This window comes from Numenius arquata, chromosome 23 (assembly GCF_964106895.1).
Source record: "Numenius arquata chromosome 23, bNumArq3.hap1.1, whole genome shotgun sequence".
Lineage (NCBI taxonomy): Eukaryota > Metazoa > Chordata > Aves > Charadriiformes > Scolopacidae > Numenius > Numenius arquata.
This window is the reverse complement of record NC_133598.1, coordinates 8,111,339-8,127,869: the sequence shown is the minus strand read 5'-3', so window position 1 is coordinate 8,127,869 and position 16,531 is coordinate 8,111,339. Positions and strand designations below refer to the sequence as shown.

The window sequence follows — 16,531 nt, the reverse complement described above, 5'->3', positions numbered from 1 at the left end:
AAAAAAAAAAAAACCCCAAAAAAAACCTGTCTAGATCCTATGGCTTCCTAAACTTTCAGTGAAAAGTTGGCTGGAGCCATTACTGAAATTAGGTTCCACTTCTGTAGTGCAAAAGCAGGGTTCTTGTTCTGGTGATCTTTTTAGCAGTAGAGTGGAGTCGACAGTAGAAAGATTAAGTCATGAATGTAATATACTGGCACATTTTCTTTATACTAAAATAGTGGCAATATTTATTGAGAATATCAGAATAAAATAGCAACAAAATGCAACTTCAGCAAAGCATCCATTAGCACTAAGACCACACATGCTTTTTCCCCTCCCCCCACATAGGCAGTCCTTCAACCCAAATACCTAACTCTAATTTTGTTCTACAAAATGTCTCCCTTGCTCCCTTTTGTAATTATCTAACACTTTCTTACTACTTTCAGATTTTTTTAAGGTTCAGTATTTTTCTAGTCCAATACACAGTTAACTAACACCCCAACACAATTTATTTAGTTTGAAGTTATAATAAAATAATAGTTATACAAAACAAAAATTTAAGTACATCCCTGCCAACCAGTCTCAGAATTCTTATGATCATGGGTAGGCTTACAGTCAACAAGCCTCTCCGAAATACCTTAGTTTTCCACAGTGATGTTCATTATTTCTCTATTCTGCTTGCCTCTATTTGAGCTATAAAAAAAAAAGGGCACATTTGAAAACCCATTTTCTGGCTAATGAAACGATACTTGTAAGGCATATATATAGTTGCCAATGCCCACAGCCAGGCTCCTGTTACCTACCGCCATACACACATTCCCCCTCAACCTTTCAGTGAATCCTGTAATCAGACATTGTCTTTGGTCAACATTTCCGTAACAGCCTTTATCGCAGCTCATTCTCATATCCTTTCCCTGCACAGTTCTGTCTTAAGTCAGACTTACGCCTACATAACTTCAGTTACTCTTTTACAGCAGGCACCTCCAAAGAGGTAAGATCTAGAAGTGTAACCATACGCTTCCGATACCATAGCAAGAGGATCTATGATAACTTCCAGTGATACCACCAGCTGAATTTGTAATGTAGTTTTCCTTGATATTTGAGGTTACAAAGGCAAAGTTAGACAATCAGATACCTTTTTCACTGCGTATAAACATTCCATAGCAGGAATAGTTCACTCAGACCTAAACACTAAATTTTACGTTTTGTTTTGCAAATCTGGAACTTGTAGTAGACATATTTCTTGTAGTTTCTAGTATGAATGAGTGTGTATATTTACATTACTACTTTCAGACCCGACTATATTCAAAACTGAATGGAAGGCTCATTCGTTTAGCTCACTTCCCTCAAAAATTGTTATTACTATAGAAAACAACAAAAATTCATAAATTAATCAAGGTAGATTTTGGTTCTGGGTTTCTTCCTCCCCCCAAATACAACAGAGGAAGCATTCATTAGTAGGATTGCATTTGCAGCAAACTGAAGCATGATGCGAAGGAAGATGATGTTACTTTTAAAAGGGCTGCCAGCTGTTTAATTATTTCTAAGAAACACACCATTCTTAAAAATGAGGCCTTCCAAGGAAGGCAGATACCAACTGCAGCACAAACCAGCTAAGCAGTTTTGCCCACATTCAATAGCAGAGCAACAGAAGAGTCTTCTTTCCAGTTTCCTCTTAACCCCAGGAAATGTAGGAAAGAAGCGACTACCTTGGTGTCAGGCTCATTGCATAAATGTCACGCCTGTCACCAGAAAAAAAGACCTACACAGAGAGCAGTGAATGCACCAAGACCATTGTATGGCCTGCTGATGAGAAGTCATTCATCTCCACCTCCTCACGATTGTCTCCTTCCTAGCCTTCCCACCTGGTTTTATGGCTGTGTTACAGCTGCCATAGCTTCCCATCTTCTGAACTTGACTTCCTACTCTTTATTTTCTTGTGTCCATGCTCTGTTTGCAGTTACACCTGGAGATTCCAGACGATGTCAAATTGTGACACGCTCCCATTTTTCTAACAGACACTCCATACCCTCTGTGATCTGCTGACAGTATGCCTATCCAGCTGCTATCGGTCACACCAACAGAAACCACTTTCTCTTCTATTCTCTCATAAGCTGATACGAGTATTCCAAAAGGACATCTTATAGACCGAAACCAAGATAGAAGTGTAAGCAGCAGTTGTGTTTCTACTGCCAAAGACATTAAAAACTACTGTAAGATCTACAATCTCCCTCAGACCAATTTCAGCAGAGGGAAATACACAGGAGCGATATTCCAACTATGCAGCCACTTACATTGTGAGGCAGACAGAAGCTGATGCAAAAACCCAATACAGGTATTTCTGTTCACTTTAGCAACAATTATACAGGCACACTTTTTCACAGAAGAAAACAGCTCCACCAGACCAACTTTGCAGACAACAAGCTAGAATAGTTCCAAAGTGAGGCTGAAGTTTATACGCCGTGTCTTCAGCTGTGTTGTGGTAGCACTCACGACAAACCACTGGTGATACTCAGGAGGGCACTCCCACCAACAAATTAACTTGATAGCAATGAATCATCAAAACTTGCATCTCAAAGAAGTCCAGTTTCTCTGTTCTGTCTGGACAATGTGCTGTAACGAACAACATACTTACATGCACTTCAGCTTTAAATGCTTTTAATACCTGCCCCAAATTTGATACTTTCACAGTGTTGCAGGCAGCCAGCCAGAAGTCTTCTGTAGGCATTGCTACCAAGATCAGAGTCTAGGCTAACATCTTCCATGACTCTGTTTTCAAGAAAACGCAGTGAGCGTAATGGGTGTGGAAAATGGCAAAAAAGAGAGTTATCTGACAGAACTTCATAATGGGATTGGCAACAGACTCACGCATCCTAGTGGAAAGTCTTCCATAACCAGCACATCGCATATTAAACTTAGTTTTAGCCCTGGAATTGCTGAATGATGGCAGGAACATGGGTTTGCAGAGCCCCCAGTTAACTGCAAAAAGGACACAACGTGTGAACCAGCCCAAAACAATGACTCCATTTCACCACCGATCCTCAGCACAAAGTATTTTAAGCGCAGCAAGGGGTAACCTTCAGTGTACTCCACAAAAAGTGGGGTTTTTTTCCTGCCAAATATTAATAGATATGCCTCTTCACTACAACCCTAAAATTACTTAGTAACTCAGCTTACTATATGGGGACAAGTAGCAATTTCGACTGCTTAAAAACATCTGGACTGTCACTGCTCAGGGTGATTCCTGACTGTTCACTACATTTAAGGGAACTTAGGTGCCTAAAAGACTCCCATGCCATTCTGGGGAAGAGAAGCTTTTCAATAATATCCAAAAATGGAGTACTACTTTATTTTATGCCAAGGCAGGAATTTCAGAAAAAGTCCATGTTGAATGCCATACAGCAGAAGCACGATACTTTAAGCAGCGCTAGTTACCAGAAAAATATCTGGAGCTATCAATTGCGCATAAGGATAAACTGTTTTTGTTAATGAACAAAAATGTATTTTGCTAATCAGTTTGGGGTTTGGACCTACACAATTGATGGCAGGTCAAAAAAGGCACAGGCTACTGTTTTGAATCTCCCCTCCCCTTTATTTAAAAAAAAAAAAAAAAAAAAGTAGTCATCTACTGCATTCAGACAGAACAGCCATCTGTAGATTTAAGAAAGTGGACAGTATGCACCACATAAGCTTTTATCCTGCTGTGCTGAAGATTCCATTAGCTGGACTCCCCGCTTTTGTGCGCTTTTATCCCAAAGACCTGGTGTCTGCAGGATCTTTATGACTAGTTCCTCAAAGGCGTGTTGCACTCCATCTTGTGTCTTGGCACTGGTCTCTGGTGAGGGGGAAGAAAGGAGGGGGGGAAAAGTATTTTATCTTCTTTGCAGTATTCCACTTTGTAAGAAGTTCTTTTGGGACCAGAGAGAAGATATAATTTTTTTTAAATGAGTGAACCTCCTTTCCATTCTCCCTTAAAGGCACACTTAAGTTGAATATGATAAACAGAAATGCATTCAAGTCTGAAGCATGCCATTTTTCCACCTAAAAAAATTTCACAGCTCCCCATTCTCTCCATAGCAGAGAAACAGATTTTGTTCTCAGGTTGTGACAGTAAATCTAAAAGACGATTATTCAATAACTAAGCTGGGAAACAAAGAATGCAGAGGGAATTACATGTTTTCCCCTATGCATTTGTTCCAGTTCCTTTCACAAATCTTTTCAAGAAGCTTCACCTAAAAAGGTACGTATTTTTTTTTTCTTAAACACAGTTTGTTCCCCATCTTTGTATTTTCACATTGTACATTTTGTTGGTGGTCTAAGAATACTGTCTTTTATGTTGCTGCAACAGAAACTTGGAAACAGAAGAGATTACTCAAGGTGCTTGCTGACATCAGTGGGGAGAAAAATTGCGGTCTTCTGGGATCCGAATTAAAAAATCCTGCTAGTTTCAAGAGAATATAAAATTAATGCCTACGCAGTATATGAAGTAAATCTGTTTAAGAGAAAAATTACTTCCAGTTGCAGTCAATGCAGAGCATCTCTGAAAAAAGTCAAAACCTACATCAACACATATGAACTAATGCAGCAAAAAGAACCCATCTTAATTAAGTTCTAAAAAAAATGTAAATACACCTATCAACGTGAAATACAATTGTACACTTCATTCATGCTTAGCAATACCAAAACAAACACATGAATACTCAAGTTTTTGGCACAGAGTTACATACCTATAAAAAGCAGTGAGCGTTTCCTAGCAAACTGGAGTCCTTCCTTTCTCTCTACTTCACGATCAGGCTGCAGAGACGAATGAAGAACATGACTCAAGTAAACTACACCTGCCACTTTTTGGATGCCCCTGGAAAAGCACCACTGCAGAAGTGGTTTTGTTGAAAAGAAAAAGGTCTATAAAACCATGCAGCAGCAAACGAACCTTCCCACTCTACAGACAGCTTACTGTTAGGTGGTCAACTGTTAGGTGGTCAAATTGAAGAGTGGCGACACCAAGTCAGTAGGAAATGAACGCATTTCTATCTTCTGAATCAACTAGGAGTAAGTTATATGCCAGAAAGGAGGTTTCAGTACTCAAATAGCTGAAAAGGCATATCTGAAGAGGATCTGAAAATCGACAGATTTGGAAAGGGGCAGAAGAAAACCTAGTTCAGGCTAGCAACGTTGGAAACCTCTTGTAGTAAAGCAAAAGTGAGACATCTCATTATGCAACAGGCCTCCAAGATTTATTAAAACACCCCAGAAACGTACAGCAACCAGTGCACCTCACACCCACACAGATGCATACTCTATAGCAATCTGAAGAGCTGAATTTTCCTTTCCCACCACCCGGGGAACAGAGTCTGGTCAAAAAGAAAGCAGTGGTTGTGCTGTTGCATTGCATTTAACTTTAACGGTATACAGCAGTTTTTAGGCAGAACCTCTCGCTATCTTAAGAGAATCTCTCTCATCAATTGCATCTCTCCAGGAGAGTTTCCATTAAATCCTTTAATAAGATCCACTTCAAAAATGAGGTAGCAAGTGGAGTCTGCTCAATCCAGGTTCCTCCGTTACAGAGCGTATCACCTCCTTGCACAACCGATGTGTTAGTTTCAGCACTTATCTCACATTTATACTCTGTCATGACCGAGTAGTCTGTTGAACAGTGTAAAAGGATGCATTTCTAAACTGACCTTATCGGTTTTATTGCCAACTAGCATCTTCACAGTGTTGCTTTTGGTGGTATACATTTCCAGCTCATTCAGCCAGCTCTCTAGTCCTGCGAAAGTGTCTTTCCTTGTAACATCATACACTAGTAACAGAGGAAAAGGAGCTTAACAACTGCAGAGTCCTGAACAACGTTTACTACATTATGGCAGAAATTAGTCCCTACTAGCGAACTACCGCCCCCAAACAAAAATCAGCATTAGGGAATTACAGAAAGATGCGTCAACCATACCCTCTACCCAGAGCTGAACACACTGTCTGTGCTCACCCAGAGTCACTCGGCGTTACAGAACGGAGCATCTCTACAATAGATCTGTGACTGGAAATCAGACCAGTTGAAATAATATACTTGTTACTAGTTCTGAATTGGGCCACACAGAATATTTTAAAATAGGTATTTTATCACCTCATTTAATGTGTAACTACATGCATGCACTGCTGCTAAAAAAAACGGATTCTGAGTAAGAAGTGACTTTTAATCACTGATAACTTCGTAACTGCATTCACTTAATCACTAAGGTTTAAAAAGCTACATCACACTCAGAAAGATTATTTTGTCCAGCAAGGTGTTCAGCCTTCACAATCCCCGAGAATAAGAGTCCCTTCTTTTTCTAATTGGTGTTGTCATGCAGAAAGGGACTAACCATCTACTGCTACTACTACAGTACTGTAGCACACTACTTGTGCTACAAACCTCACATCTTACAGTAATCGCATCAATAGGTTCTGGAGAAAAAAAAAGGGGGGGGGAGGGACATGACACTAGGACACCAACACAAAACCCAGTCTGTCTTATTACCAGAAACTCACCAAAGTAATTACTACAGAGCTAATCATTTATCCACTCAACATCTTGCACTGTGACATCTCTGTATTTTTCATTTAAAGTATTTTAAAGAAGCATTATTTCCTGCCCAGTGGATTTGCATACTCAGTGTCTGAGCTAATGATGCAGTAATGTTGCAAAAACCATAATTGTTCCTCTGATTCTCTCAGACAACCTCCCTTTGTAAAGACATATGCATACAGGTAGTAATAAAGACCACACTTTTCATAATCATGTTTTTCTTGCATATACGTCCTACCTAAAACAACCCCTTGAGCTCCTCGGTAATAACTGGGAGTCAGTGTTCTAAAGCGCTCCTGTCCTGCTGTGTCCTACAGAGGAGAAAAAAAACAAACAAACAAAAAACCCACCCAAAACAAACACACACAAAATCAAATATATTTAGAACAAAACCAGTATTTTAATACACTAGATAAACAAAGTTAAATCTTTCCTGACCAGTAAGGATATGTGAAACCATAAGACAACAGAATGAGGGAAGAAGTCAGAAACCATTAGCAGCAGCAACAGAAAGTGGGTAAGGAGGGGCACAAAAGCATGGAGGGGACTTAATTGAGGGTTCAAGTGATAAGCACAGACACCTGTAACACGAGTGAGACAAGAAGAAAGTCAATGGGACTCGAGAAAAACATAAAAGGCTATTGCGGCAAGCCAAGCAGCTGCACTTTATCAGCTGAACAGAACAAAGTGAGGAATAACTGGCTTTCCAGTGAGAGACACTGCAGGAAAGGAGAATCCAGTTACAGTTACTTCAAGTTTGCTAAGACTAAGCAGATAAGAAATTTGCAGTAGTTTCATTCAATTATTACTGTAGTACGTCACACATTCTCACGAATCTTTGAAATAGCTCCTAAGTGCAACATGAAATTCAAAAACTCTCAGAACAAACAGTAAGGAGGTGAAAGAATTATACGAATATGATTTTTACCAGAAAAATTTATTTACATTTACGTACAGATTACAATAAACCGACTAACAGCTATGTTTTAATTTATTTCTTCTTTGTCAAAAGAAGAAACTAAAATTGGAGATGTATTTACTTATTTCTGGTCATACTTACTAAGAGTATTGTACTCTTCGGCACCCACGAGCACATGGACACTAAATCAGAAGCCTCTTTTTGACCTTGATGTACCATACATGCATTAAAGTTTCTATTTAACATTGCGCAATTGCACTGTTTTTCCCCCCTAATTAGCAGTTTCTCCTGATGCTATTACAGACTGCTGCAAAAGTGCTCTTTCCAGCTGTGCAACTTGTGCAAGTTCTGGCCTTGCTTTTCATTTCATAGCAAGGAGACACACCCCTGTGTGATTATTAGGGCAAACGTGTCTCAGTTACCCTCAGCAAACCTTCTGCTTTGTGTGCAGCATGTTCAAAACACAGCCAATACATACATGTGACTTCATCACTCTTGCTCTGCATCCTGTACACAAAGTCTGAATGAAAATGTCGTGGTTTGGGCCAAACTGACCAGTGAAGCAGGCAACAGGTGCTCTCTCCCACCTCTCTCCCAAGAGAAAAGTAATTAAAATTTTGGCATTTATATTACTTTTGTTATTATCAGCCCAAGGCACATTTGTGCTCTCTTTCCAATAGCCCCAATGACTTACTTTGTAATGGTGTGTTCTTTTGTCAATTGCCTATGATCATACACATAAAATCTCTTCCTTCTAGGGTCCTTTCATTCCATTTAGGAGAACAAATGTGGTGCTTTAATATTAGAGATAATCCCGATCACACAGCTGCAATCTGATCTCCCAGTTTGCAGGTGCTGAAAATACAGCATCAGGAAGTTCAGGACAAATGCTCAAGTCTACCAGTCCCAAATCTGAACTAACCTTTAAATAGCTCAGGACCAAGTATATTCTGCCTCCCCCCATGATTTTAACCAAAATAAAGCATCTGGACTATTTCTGCTATAGTATACACACAGAATCACTGCACAGCCCCTACGGGAAGTCACTCAATTCATCACGTTTCTACAGTATACTTAAGTGCTGTCTGTCCTGGAAGTGCCAGCCTTTCTTGCGAGGCCACATCTCCACAAGTCTAACATTTCACACAGCGTGTGAGAAACCCAGATGTGTAAGTGCAGGAAAGAGCTATCAAAATCTCTGCCAGAATTGAAGAAGTCCCAAACCTAGAGCAGTGAAGTATTTATTGGCGTTTTCAAAGAACCTGATCTGTAACTACTGTCACACAATCATGACAGACACTCATCCTATGTGCGTATGCCATCGTAAGAGCACAGTATCAACATGCAGAAGCCTTTAGTAAAAGAGGGGAGGGAAGAAGGAAGAGACAAAAAAAAACACAAAAAGCAGCTATTAGTTTTCACATCTGTGGAGAACAAAACCTACCCATATTGCAAGCTGTACTGCATGGCCATCTACCACCATTTTCTTCACTTTAAAATCAACACCTAAGGCATAATAAGAAGGGAAGGCTTGTCAGAAGGAACTGACGAACGCCCGCCCTCGCGGGACCCCCCCGGGCCCCGCACCGCCCCAGCCCCGCACTAACGGCGCCCGACGGAAACCAGCGGCACCGTCCTCGCTCGGGGGCGGGCGGGCCCCCGACTCACCAACAGTGGGCTTCAGGCACGGCTCGAACGCGCCATCAGTGAACCTCAGCAGGAGGCTGTGGGGAAAGGAGCCGAGAGCTCAGCGCGGCGCGCAGAGCGCCCGCCCGGCCCGCCCGCCCTCCCACCCGGCGCGCACCTGGACTTCCCCACGGCGCTGTCTCCCACCAGGAGCAGCTTCAGGGTGAGGCCCGCGGCGTCCATGCCCCGCGCTGCAGCGGCCCGGGGAGGCTGCCGTGCCGGGCGGACCGCAGCAGCGAAGGGCTCAGCGAAGCCCCGACTGAACCGGACCTAGCCCCGCCGGGCGCGGCCGACAGAGCAGGCTGTCGCGACTCCGCCCATCGGGCGCTGGCCATTGCCAGGCGGGGCGGGGCAGGAGAGCCGGGCCCGGGCGGCTGCGCCAAGGGGCCTTTGGCTGGCTGGGGCCCGGCCATGTCCGATTACCAGATCTCGGTGGAGGAGCTGAACGACCTTCTGGCTAATGGCAGCGGCTGCTACAGCCTGCCCAGCGCGCACAGCAACGAGGTGGTGCCGCGCATCCACCTGGGGAACGCGTGAGTGCCCTGCGCAGGGCGACCGCGCCCGTCAGCCCGCGGCGGGCACTCGGGGCAGAGGCCGAGGGAGGCGGGGCCGTGCGGGGCTGCGAGGCGCGGGGCGCTCACTGGGTGCCGCGGGGACGGGAGTCTGTGCCGGAGGAAGTCGGGCTGCGGGATCTGCCGGGGCGGGCCGAGCCTAGGGCAGGCCTGCGGCGGGCAGGCCGGAGCAGCCAGGGGCGAACGACGAGGCGCATAAAAGGCATCTGCTAAAATGTTCGGTACCCTATTGACGTCCCAAATATAAGCTAAAATAGAGCTGATAGAAGGTTAAAACTCGTTAAACTGCTTAACAGCGAAACACACCTGTTCGGTTGTGTCAGCACTGGGGTTTTTTCCTCCCTGCTAACAAGTTGTGCCCTCCACCACACTGAAGGGGGAGAGACACGATCCGTGAGCCATACGGACAGTACTGTGTGTGGAAGCCCAGACAAAACACCAGCGTAACAGCCCTATGTCAGATGAGTGGAATTAGCTGGAACGTGAAGAACAAGCAAAGTAGCAATATGATACCAGATTTCGGTTGTGCAAAATAACCTGAAGGAAGCAAGACTTTAATAGGAGTCACCACCCCATCTGTGATTGGTCAAAGGAATGTTTCTGCACTCTAAGTCCTAAAAAAACTCATCCTAATTAACTATTCATGCACATGAGCCAGAGCGTTGCAGGTATAGCTACGATAAAAGCCCTTAAATGGGGAAAAGTGTTCAGGGTTCACCAATAGCATTTCTTTTCTCAGTTCTAGGATGTTTATTCTTTGCGCCAAGATTATGATTTCAGTTATGTGTCCTAGTTCTATCATATCCTGCTGATTCTTTGTCCCCTTTTTGTCCATCTTTGTACACTTTATCTCTGTGAAATTTGGAACTTTTTGATTCATGTGTAGTATACTGGATCCCTGTCCTGATTTGAAGCTTGTAACTCTTAAATATCAAACCCATAGGTTGTCATTAACATTCTCCTAAGCCAAAACAAATGATGTTTGTCACCGCCAGTTGACAGGACATGCGGGACATGCACATCTAGAGATAGGACTCTATTACAAAATTATTATCTCAATGGCCAATCTGATGTCTGACAGCCACCTTCATGTTTTTAGGCAGTCACCTGGAAGAAATGAAGTCATAGCCTACAAGGTGATTTGTGCAGCAAAATGGGGGGAGCGGTCAACACACTGGAGGGTAGGGTTTTTATTCAGAGCAACCAGGATGTGAGTTCCTATTGATCCTGACCACTATCAGATATATACTGATACTATTACTTAAACCGTATGCTCGCCCCACTAAGCATAGGAACTCACAGCTGAATTAACGCTTTTTGTTTTGGCCTTGCACTGTAGGATTTACTTTTGTGTTGCAAGCGGAATTCCTCAGACACTGACACTTGTCCCCTGGCACAGATGATGTCCTGCCAGATGGAAAATCTGTCAACATTTGTTTGGGTAATGAAGTCTTTACAAATATTTGGCTCATTGCCATAGTTGTTTGGCACAGACAGCAGAAAATGTAGAAGCTTCACTCGTGCATAAGGATTCATCTGCTTACACTAGAGTTTAAGGGGTGAACAGTCATTAGGAGAAAAGGAACGCTCTACATGTTCACATCGCCTTGAATTTCATGAAAATTGTGAGTGAATGTGCTCAGAGGTTCATATAGATAGGAACCAACTAATTTGGGTATAGATTTTAACTGCTTTAGAATAACTTAAGTGTCCAGCAAACCCTCAGGTGCATTGCCATCTCTTAGAAACTTGTCCAAAAAGATACTGCACAAATGCTTATCTGGAGCTAAGCTTAATATTAAGACTCCTTGTATTTGCAACTTATGACTCGAGCCACAGGGAGATTTTCTAGAAAGTTTTTGTTTCCACATCCAGTTAGACACATACTGAAAGCTGCCTTTAAAAACAGTAAAGAGATTTATGTCTGTTTAGGCTACCTCTTCACAAAGTGTGCAGGAACTGAGTTATCTTTCAACTAAAGCCTTCTGTCACATTCTGCTGATGTTGACCAGTGGGCTCAGATTTTACTAGGAGACCGCATGGTGTGATAAAACATGTTGTTTTATTTCTTCCCAGGAAAGTGAGGCAAATATTGGCACTGACATGTGGAAATAATCAGACTCGGAATGAAAAGTAGTGGTTTTATGATAAAAAGGAGTCAATGGTCTTCTCGTATTATTTAATGGTTATCTCCTCTTACTATAGATTGCGTTCTGTGATTTATAATCTGTAGCTAATTCACTTCTGGGCACAGTATATTTAGCATCTATTAACAGAAAAAGGTTTTCATTACCAATGCCTTCTGGGGACATCATAAATACTGAGATGATTCACCGAGTTCTAATTGTTTTCTTGACATTTCTTATCATACAGGTTCATGGCCAAGAACATTACGAGACTGCAGCGTCTGGGGATAACCCATGTTCTGAACGCAGCAGAGGGGAAGTCATTCATGCACGTAAACACTAATGCAGAGTTCTATGAAGGCACAGGCATCAGATACCACGGCATTAAAGCTAATGATACACAAGAATTTAACCTCAGTCGCTATTTTGAGGAGGCAGCTGATTTTATTGAGAAAGCACTTTCCCAGAAGGATGGTAAGGCAAACTGAAATATCTTTCTACCATGTTTTCTCTGTGCTGCATAGGTTTCCTAGCATATCTTTTTTACTGTTTAAAATGGTTCTTTGCTCAGATTATTAGCTGAGCAAACAAATCAGGAACTCAGATCGAGGCTCTGGATCAAAGACACCAGAATACACAGTAGAATGTCTTAATCCTCTGTCTATACATGTAGGTCTCTGATATATAGCAAATGGAAGTCTGTCACTATAGGGGTGACTTTGAAAAGTGAAATGGCTGCTGCATCCTGTAGTAGTGCCTTTCTGTGAAGATGCATTCTTATTTTTCCTTAGAAATGGTAAGTCACGTGAGAAAATAAAAAAAAATAAGTTCAGGATCTCAAAGTTGTTTTAGGATGCTAGAAATTATAAATTAAGGGCAGAAGTGATACAAGTATTGCATTATGGAACATTTGCAATGTTGTTGTTTGCCTCATTTCTCTACAGTGTGTTTCCTCAGAGTAGAAATCCTAGGACATAGTGCAGTGGGCCAGATGGTGTTTGTTGTTGTTGGTCTATTTCAGCATACCAGTTATTTCTACACATTTAATTTCTTTCTTGCTTCATGACTGAACACAAAAGAGGAGGAAGAATAACTCCCACAATTTCAGAAGTTCTTTCTCTGAAATGGGCAAAAGGGGTACTAGAGTTGTGATCTGCTTTTGACGGATGGAAAGAAATTTTACCTCCAGTTTGGTGGAGTATGACAAATTCTAAAAATTGAAATGCAACTCTTCCACTTAGTGTTGTGACTCACTGAAACGGGTTGCAGTAAGAAAGAAGAGTTTAACAGTGCCAGCTGTGCCATGACTGTCCCTCTGCAGTTTGATGTGAACAGTTGCAGGGTCAATCTAAATTTACAGTAGCGGTTCTATTTGATGATTCTTTCGGTCTTAGTAATTGTCTACCACACCTGCCTGTTACAACTGTTTTCTTACTGTTGTAAACAAGGAGGAACTTCGTAGCAGGGTGATGCTGGAGCCAGTTTTAAGATTAACTTGCTACTGAAATTTGATGGTTTTGTCTGAACAGTAAAGCAAAGAGGGATGCAGTAGTAATTTTCCTTTGATTTCATTTTATCATTGTAGTTGCATGAAGTTCTGAAAGGCAAATTTGGTATACTAAAGGTCTGGAAGGAAGCCCTTAAGTCACTGCCTTTCACAGAGCAAGGCTAGAAACCCTTTTGCTTTGGATCGTTTGCAGAGGGAAAGTCAATTCTCTTCCATGATATGATCAAGAATCTCCAAGTCTTGCTAATTTATGGCCACGGGCTCTTAAGAAATGTTGAGAATGAATTGGTTTATCTGTTTAATGTGCCACTGATAGAGATTTGCCTTGAGCTGCGTTCTGCTGCTGTAGTTCAAAGCAAGTTGTGGTTATGATGAAAATGTGTGTGTATGGTTCATCTGTTCTCTTGTCTTAGAGAAAAAAATACTCTGGAGAGTAGCCCGCTGCATTTGGGAAGAGGAAAATTTTTGTGTCTGGAAAAGCAGGTCAAAGAGGAAACAGCTGAGAAGCAATACAATCTAATTGGATTTCTCAAAGGGGGCAGTGGCCTGTTTTATTATTGACAGAATGTGTAGCTACTAACAGAGCGATAGCACCTTTCTTTCAAGTTCAGCATGTCTTCTGTGGCATTCAGAATTTATATTTCTTAAGCTGCTGAAGGACTAATAATTATTACACTTTATATCCTAGCTATTTCATATTGCTTTTCAAACATACGTTCCAGTATAACCCAAATTATGACCTATCTTCCCTGCAGGACAAGTGTTTGTGCATTGCCGTGAGGGCTACAGCCGTTCTCCTACACTGGTCATCGCCTACCTCATGCTTCGCCAGAATATGGATGTCAAGTCTGCATTGAGCACTGTCCGGCAGAAGCGAGAGATTGGCCCCAATGATGGCTTTCTAAGGCAGCTTTGCCAGCTCAATGAGCAATTAGTGAAGGAAGGCAAACTGAAGCCCTAGAGCAGAGCACTGTAGTATTTTTTGAAGTTTCTCAAGCCATCAGAGGACATCCTAGATGCTTTAGATTCCCACACCCCAACCACCAAGCTAAATCACATGTGAGTGAGACAGAATTCCTGCTCTTGTCTAGTGAAAGTATCTTTCCTGAACACTGGGTCTGCCTTTCAAGATGGCACAAAATTGTATCACTGTTCGGAGCTGCTGCAATAAAGAGGTGTTTTTAGAGGGGTAACTCCAGTGATGGCAGCTGTCTCCACATGTATTTCAGAGCCACAAACAGACTCTGTAGCAGATGTGGTTCACATTGACATTGAGTGTGATTCATTTAAGCCTTGTCTGGTATCCCCCCAGAGCACCGTTTTCTGTGAGCCCCAGCACATGTCTTCACTTGCTCTTAATTGAGGTACTGTATTTTCTAATGCTTCTTTTTGATGCACACAGGTGCCTAAAGTTTGAGTGTAAGAGCTTCAAGGAATGGAGAAGCAAATATGCACATGCACAGATGCACTCACATGTAAAATGAAGCGTATGCAGTGTTGTGTTTAGTGTGGATTTATGCAAAACACAGTGTGTGGTAGTAAAGCCATTCAGAGCCCAATCTTGATACACACTGTATTTTCAAGAATACTTGTACCTCTTGCTGTTGTGATTGACGTGAAATAGTATGATATTAAATGCTCTTTTATTTTTGTTTTGAAATCATACTAGAAAAAAACGTCGAGCAAATGTTGAGGCAAAAACTTGAGCAAGGAAGAAATTATGTCTGTGTTTAGGAGTGCTTGTACTGGATGTATGATAAAGTCCTAAGTATCAGAATAAAATGGCTCCCGAGGCTTGTATTGAATTACAGTGTCTCTCTCCTTTCTTTACTATCGCTATTTATTAACAAAGAACGGAATGATCACATATGCAGATTACTTCCAGTGGGGAAGCACAGGTGTGCTTACAAAGCAGTTTGCAAAGTAGACTCTTAACTTCTTGGATTGCTTGCATGGTATTATTAAATAGAAATGAGCATTGTTACATACCATATGGTACAGGAAACATTTCCTTTCTATTAAAATAAATGATGTCTTGATTCTGTTTGACATAGATTAAATGAGTCATTGCCACGTTGGGAGAGGGAGCTTTGTTTACAGTATGCCTGACTTGGTGTATAAATGCGTACCTGTGAGTTGTAGCACTGTATTAACGCAAAGGATCTCCCACTGCGAACTGGGAATGTTGGTTAAACTAACAGACTGTGAGATGCATATGTTCCCTTTTTATGTGTGCTTTAATGTAGTTCTAGATTGAAGACGCTATTTTAAACAGAAATGCTGTTGTATTAGTAACACATGTAAACCCAGATCTAGCTATGTATATTCAGTTCACTAATCGAAAATCACAAAGGACATACTTTGTTTTACTTCCATTTGTTTGTGTGGTTTGGAGGGGTTAAGAGTGGTGGTGGGGAGTTCTGTATCGCTAGGTAAATATCTTGAAATTAAACTCCAGAGGTGATGATTCTGGTTGAAAACCAGGCTTATTTCTGTTTCCTTGCAGGATAGGAGCTGTCAAATCAAGTAGCATTTTCTCTTTTGTGTTCTTTCTTTAAAGGGACAGTTGGGAAACACTGTACATAGTGTTTCCTTGCATCTCCCTGTAGTCAGTCAGTTTTTAGTGCTTGCTTTGAGTCAGGATAGTTCAGTAATAATGAGCAGTAGTCAATTTCATTGGCTAATTACATACCTGTTTCCCTTCTCCCATTATATCAGTATTAAATGAATTGCTTCTTCAAAATTCCTAGTTACTAATTTCATGCTACGTAGCTTGGGGAATAGGAATACTGGCCTTATCTTTTCAACTATAGTGGCTTTTTCATACTGCAGTCTTATTTATAAATCACCCTTTTAAAATTTTTACTATGGGCATAGATTTTTTTTTTTTTCCTATCTCATCTCATCGTAGCTGTCAGATTAAAACCAGGATGGTTTATTAAAATTGAGTCTGTTTACCTTATGTTTTTGTATTTGTCAGTATCAAGAAATACTGACAAATCACGACATACAGGAATACGTTCTTATATTCAAGACATTCTTTTAATTCATAGGACACCGCTCACTTCTAGTAGTAACTTCAGTGGTACCCTGGCCCATTTATCTCCGTGTAACAAAACTGATTTAACATTTTGTCATATGAGGGTGAAGAGGAATAAATAAGACTGCTACAAATTG

At 41.6% G+C, this 16,531-nt stretch overlaps 2 protein-coding genes across 3 annotated transcripts; one reads left to right on the top strand and one right to left on the bottom strand.

Moving 5' to 3' along the window:
• Positions 1-208: 208 nt before the first annotated feature.
• Positions 209-9,458, bottom strand: LOC141474993 (ras-related protein Rab-18-B-like). Its single transcript, XM_074163105.1, has 7 exons — positions 9,268-9,458; positions 9,132-9,187; positions 8,908-8,969; positions 6,783-6,855; positions 5,664-5,782; positions 4,710-4,776; positions 209-3,817 (listed from the first exon to the last, which is right to left on the bottom strand). The coding sequence occupies exons 1-7, from the start codon at positions 9,330-9,332 to the stop codon at positions 3,642-3,644; spliced, it is 618 nt and encodes a 205-aa protein (XP_074019206.1). The 5' UTR covers positions 9,333-9,458; the 3' UTR covers positions 209-3,641.
• On the top strand, positions 9,078-15,402 carry DUSP3 (dual specificity phosphatase 3). 2 transcript variants are annotated; one of them, XM_074163106.1, is made up of 3 exons: positions 9,078-9,682; positions 12,095-12,321; positions 14,110-15,402. In XM_074163106.1, exons 1-3 carry the CDS (start codon positions 9,561-9,563, stop codon positions 14,313-14,315), a joined length of 555 nt encoding a protein of 184 aa, XP_074019207.1. In that variant the 5' UTR covers positions 9,078-9,560; the 3' UTR covers positions 14,316-15,402. The 2 variants fall into 2 exon arrangements, with proteins under 2 accessions (XP_074019207.1, XP_074019208.1); XM_074163107.1 differs by having other exon boundaries at positions 9,512-9,653; positions 14,110-15,163.
• The last annotated feature ends 1,129 nt before the right edge of the window (positions 15,403-16,531 follow it).

Bases quoted from the DNA above. Each gene is read 5' to 3' on its own strand.
- DUSP3 (XM_074163106.1), top strand. From the start codon at position 9,561: ATGTCCGATTACCAGATCTCGGTGGAGGAGCTGAACGACCTTCTGGCT. The intron at 9,683-12,094 runs GTGAGTGCCCTG...CTTATCATACAG, and splicing joins CGCATCCACCTGGGGAACGC to GTTCATGGCCAAGAACATTA. The intron at 12,322-14,109 runs GTAAGGCAAACT...TCTTCCCTGCAG, and splicing joins AGCACTTTCCCAGAAGGATG to GACAAGTGTTTGTGCATTGC.
- LOC141474993 (XM_074163105.1), bottom strand. From the start codon at position 9,332: ATGGACGCCGCGGGCCTCACCCTGAAGCTGCTCCTGGTGGGAGACAGC. The intron at 8,970-9,131 runs GTGAGTCGGGGG...ATTATGCCTTAG, and splicing joins GTGCCTGAAGCCCACTGTTG to GTGTTGATTTTAAAGTGAAG. The intron at 4,777-5,663 runs GTCAGTTTAGAA...TCGTCTCTGCAG, and splicing joins TTGGCAATAAAACCGATAAG to CCTGATCGTGAAGTAGAGAG.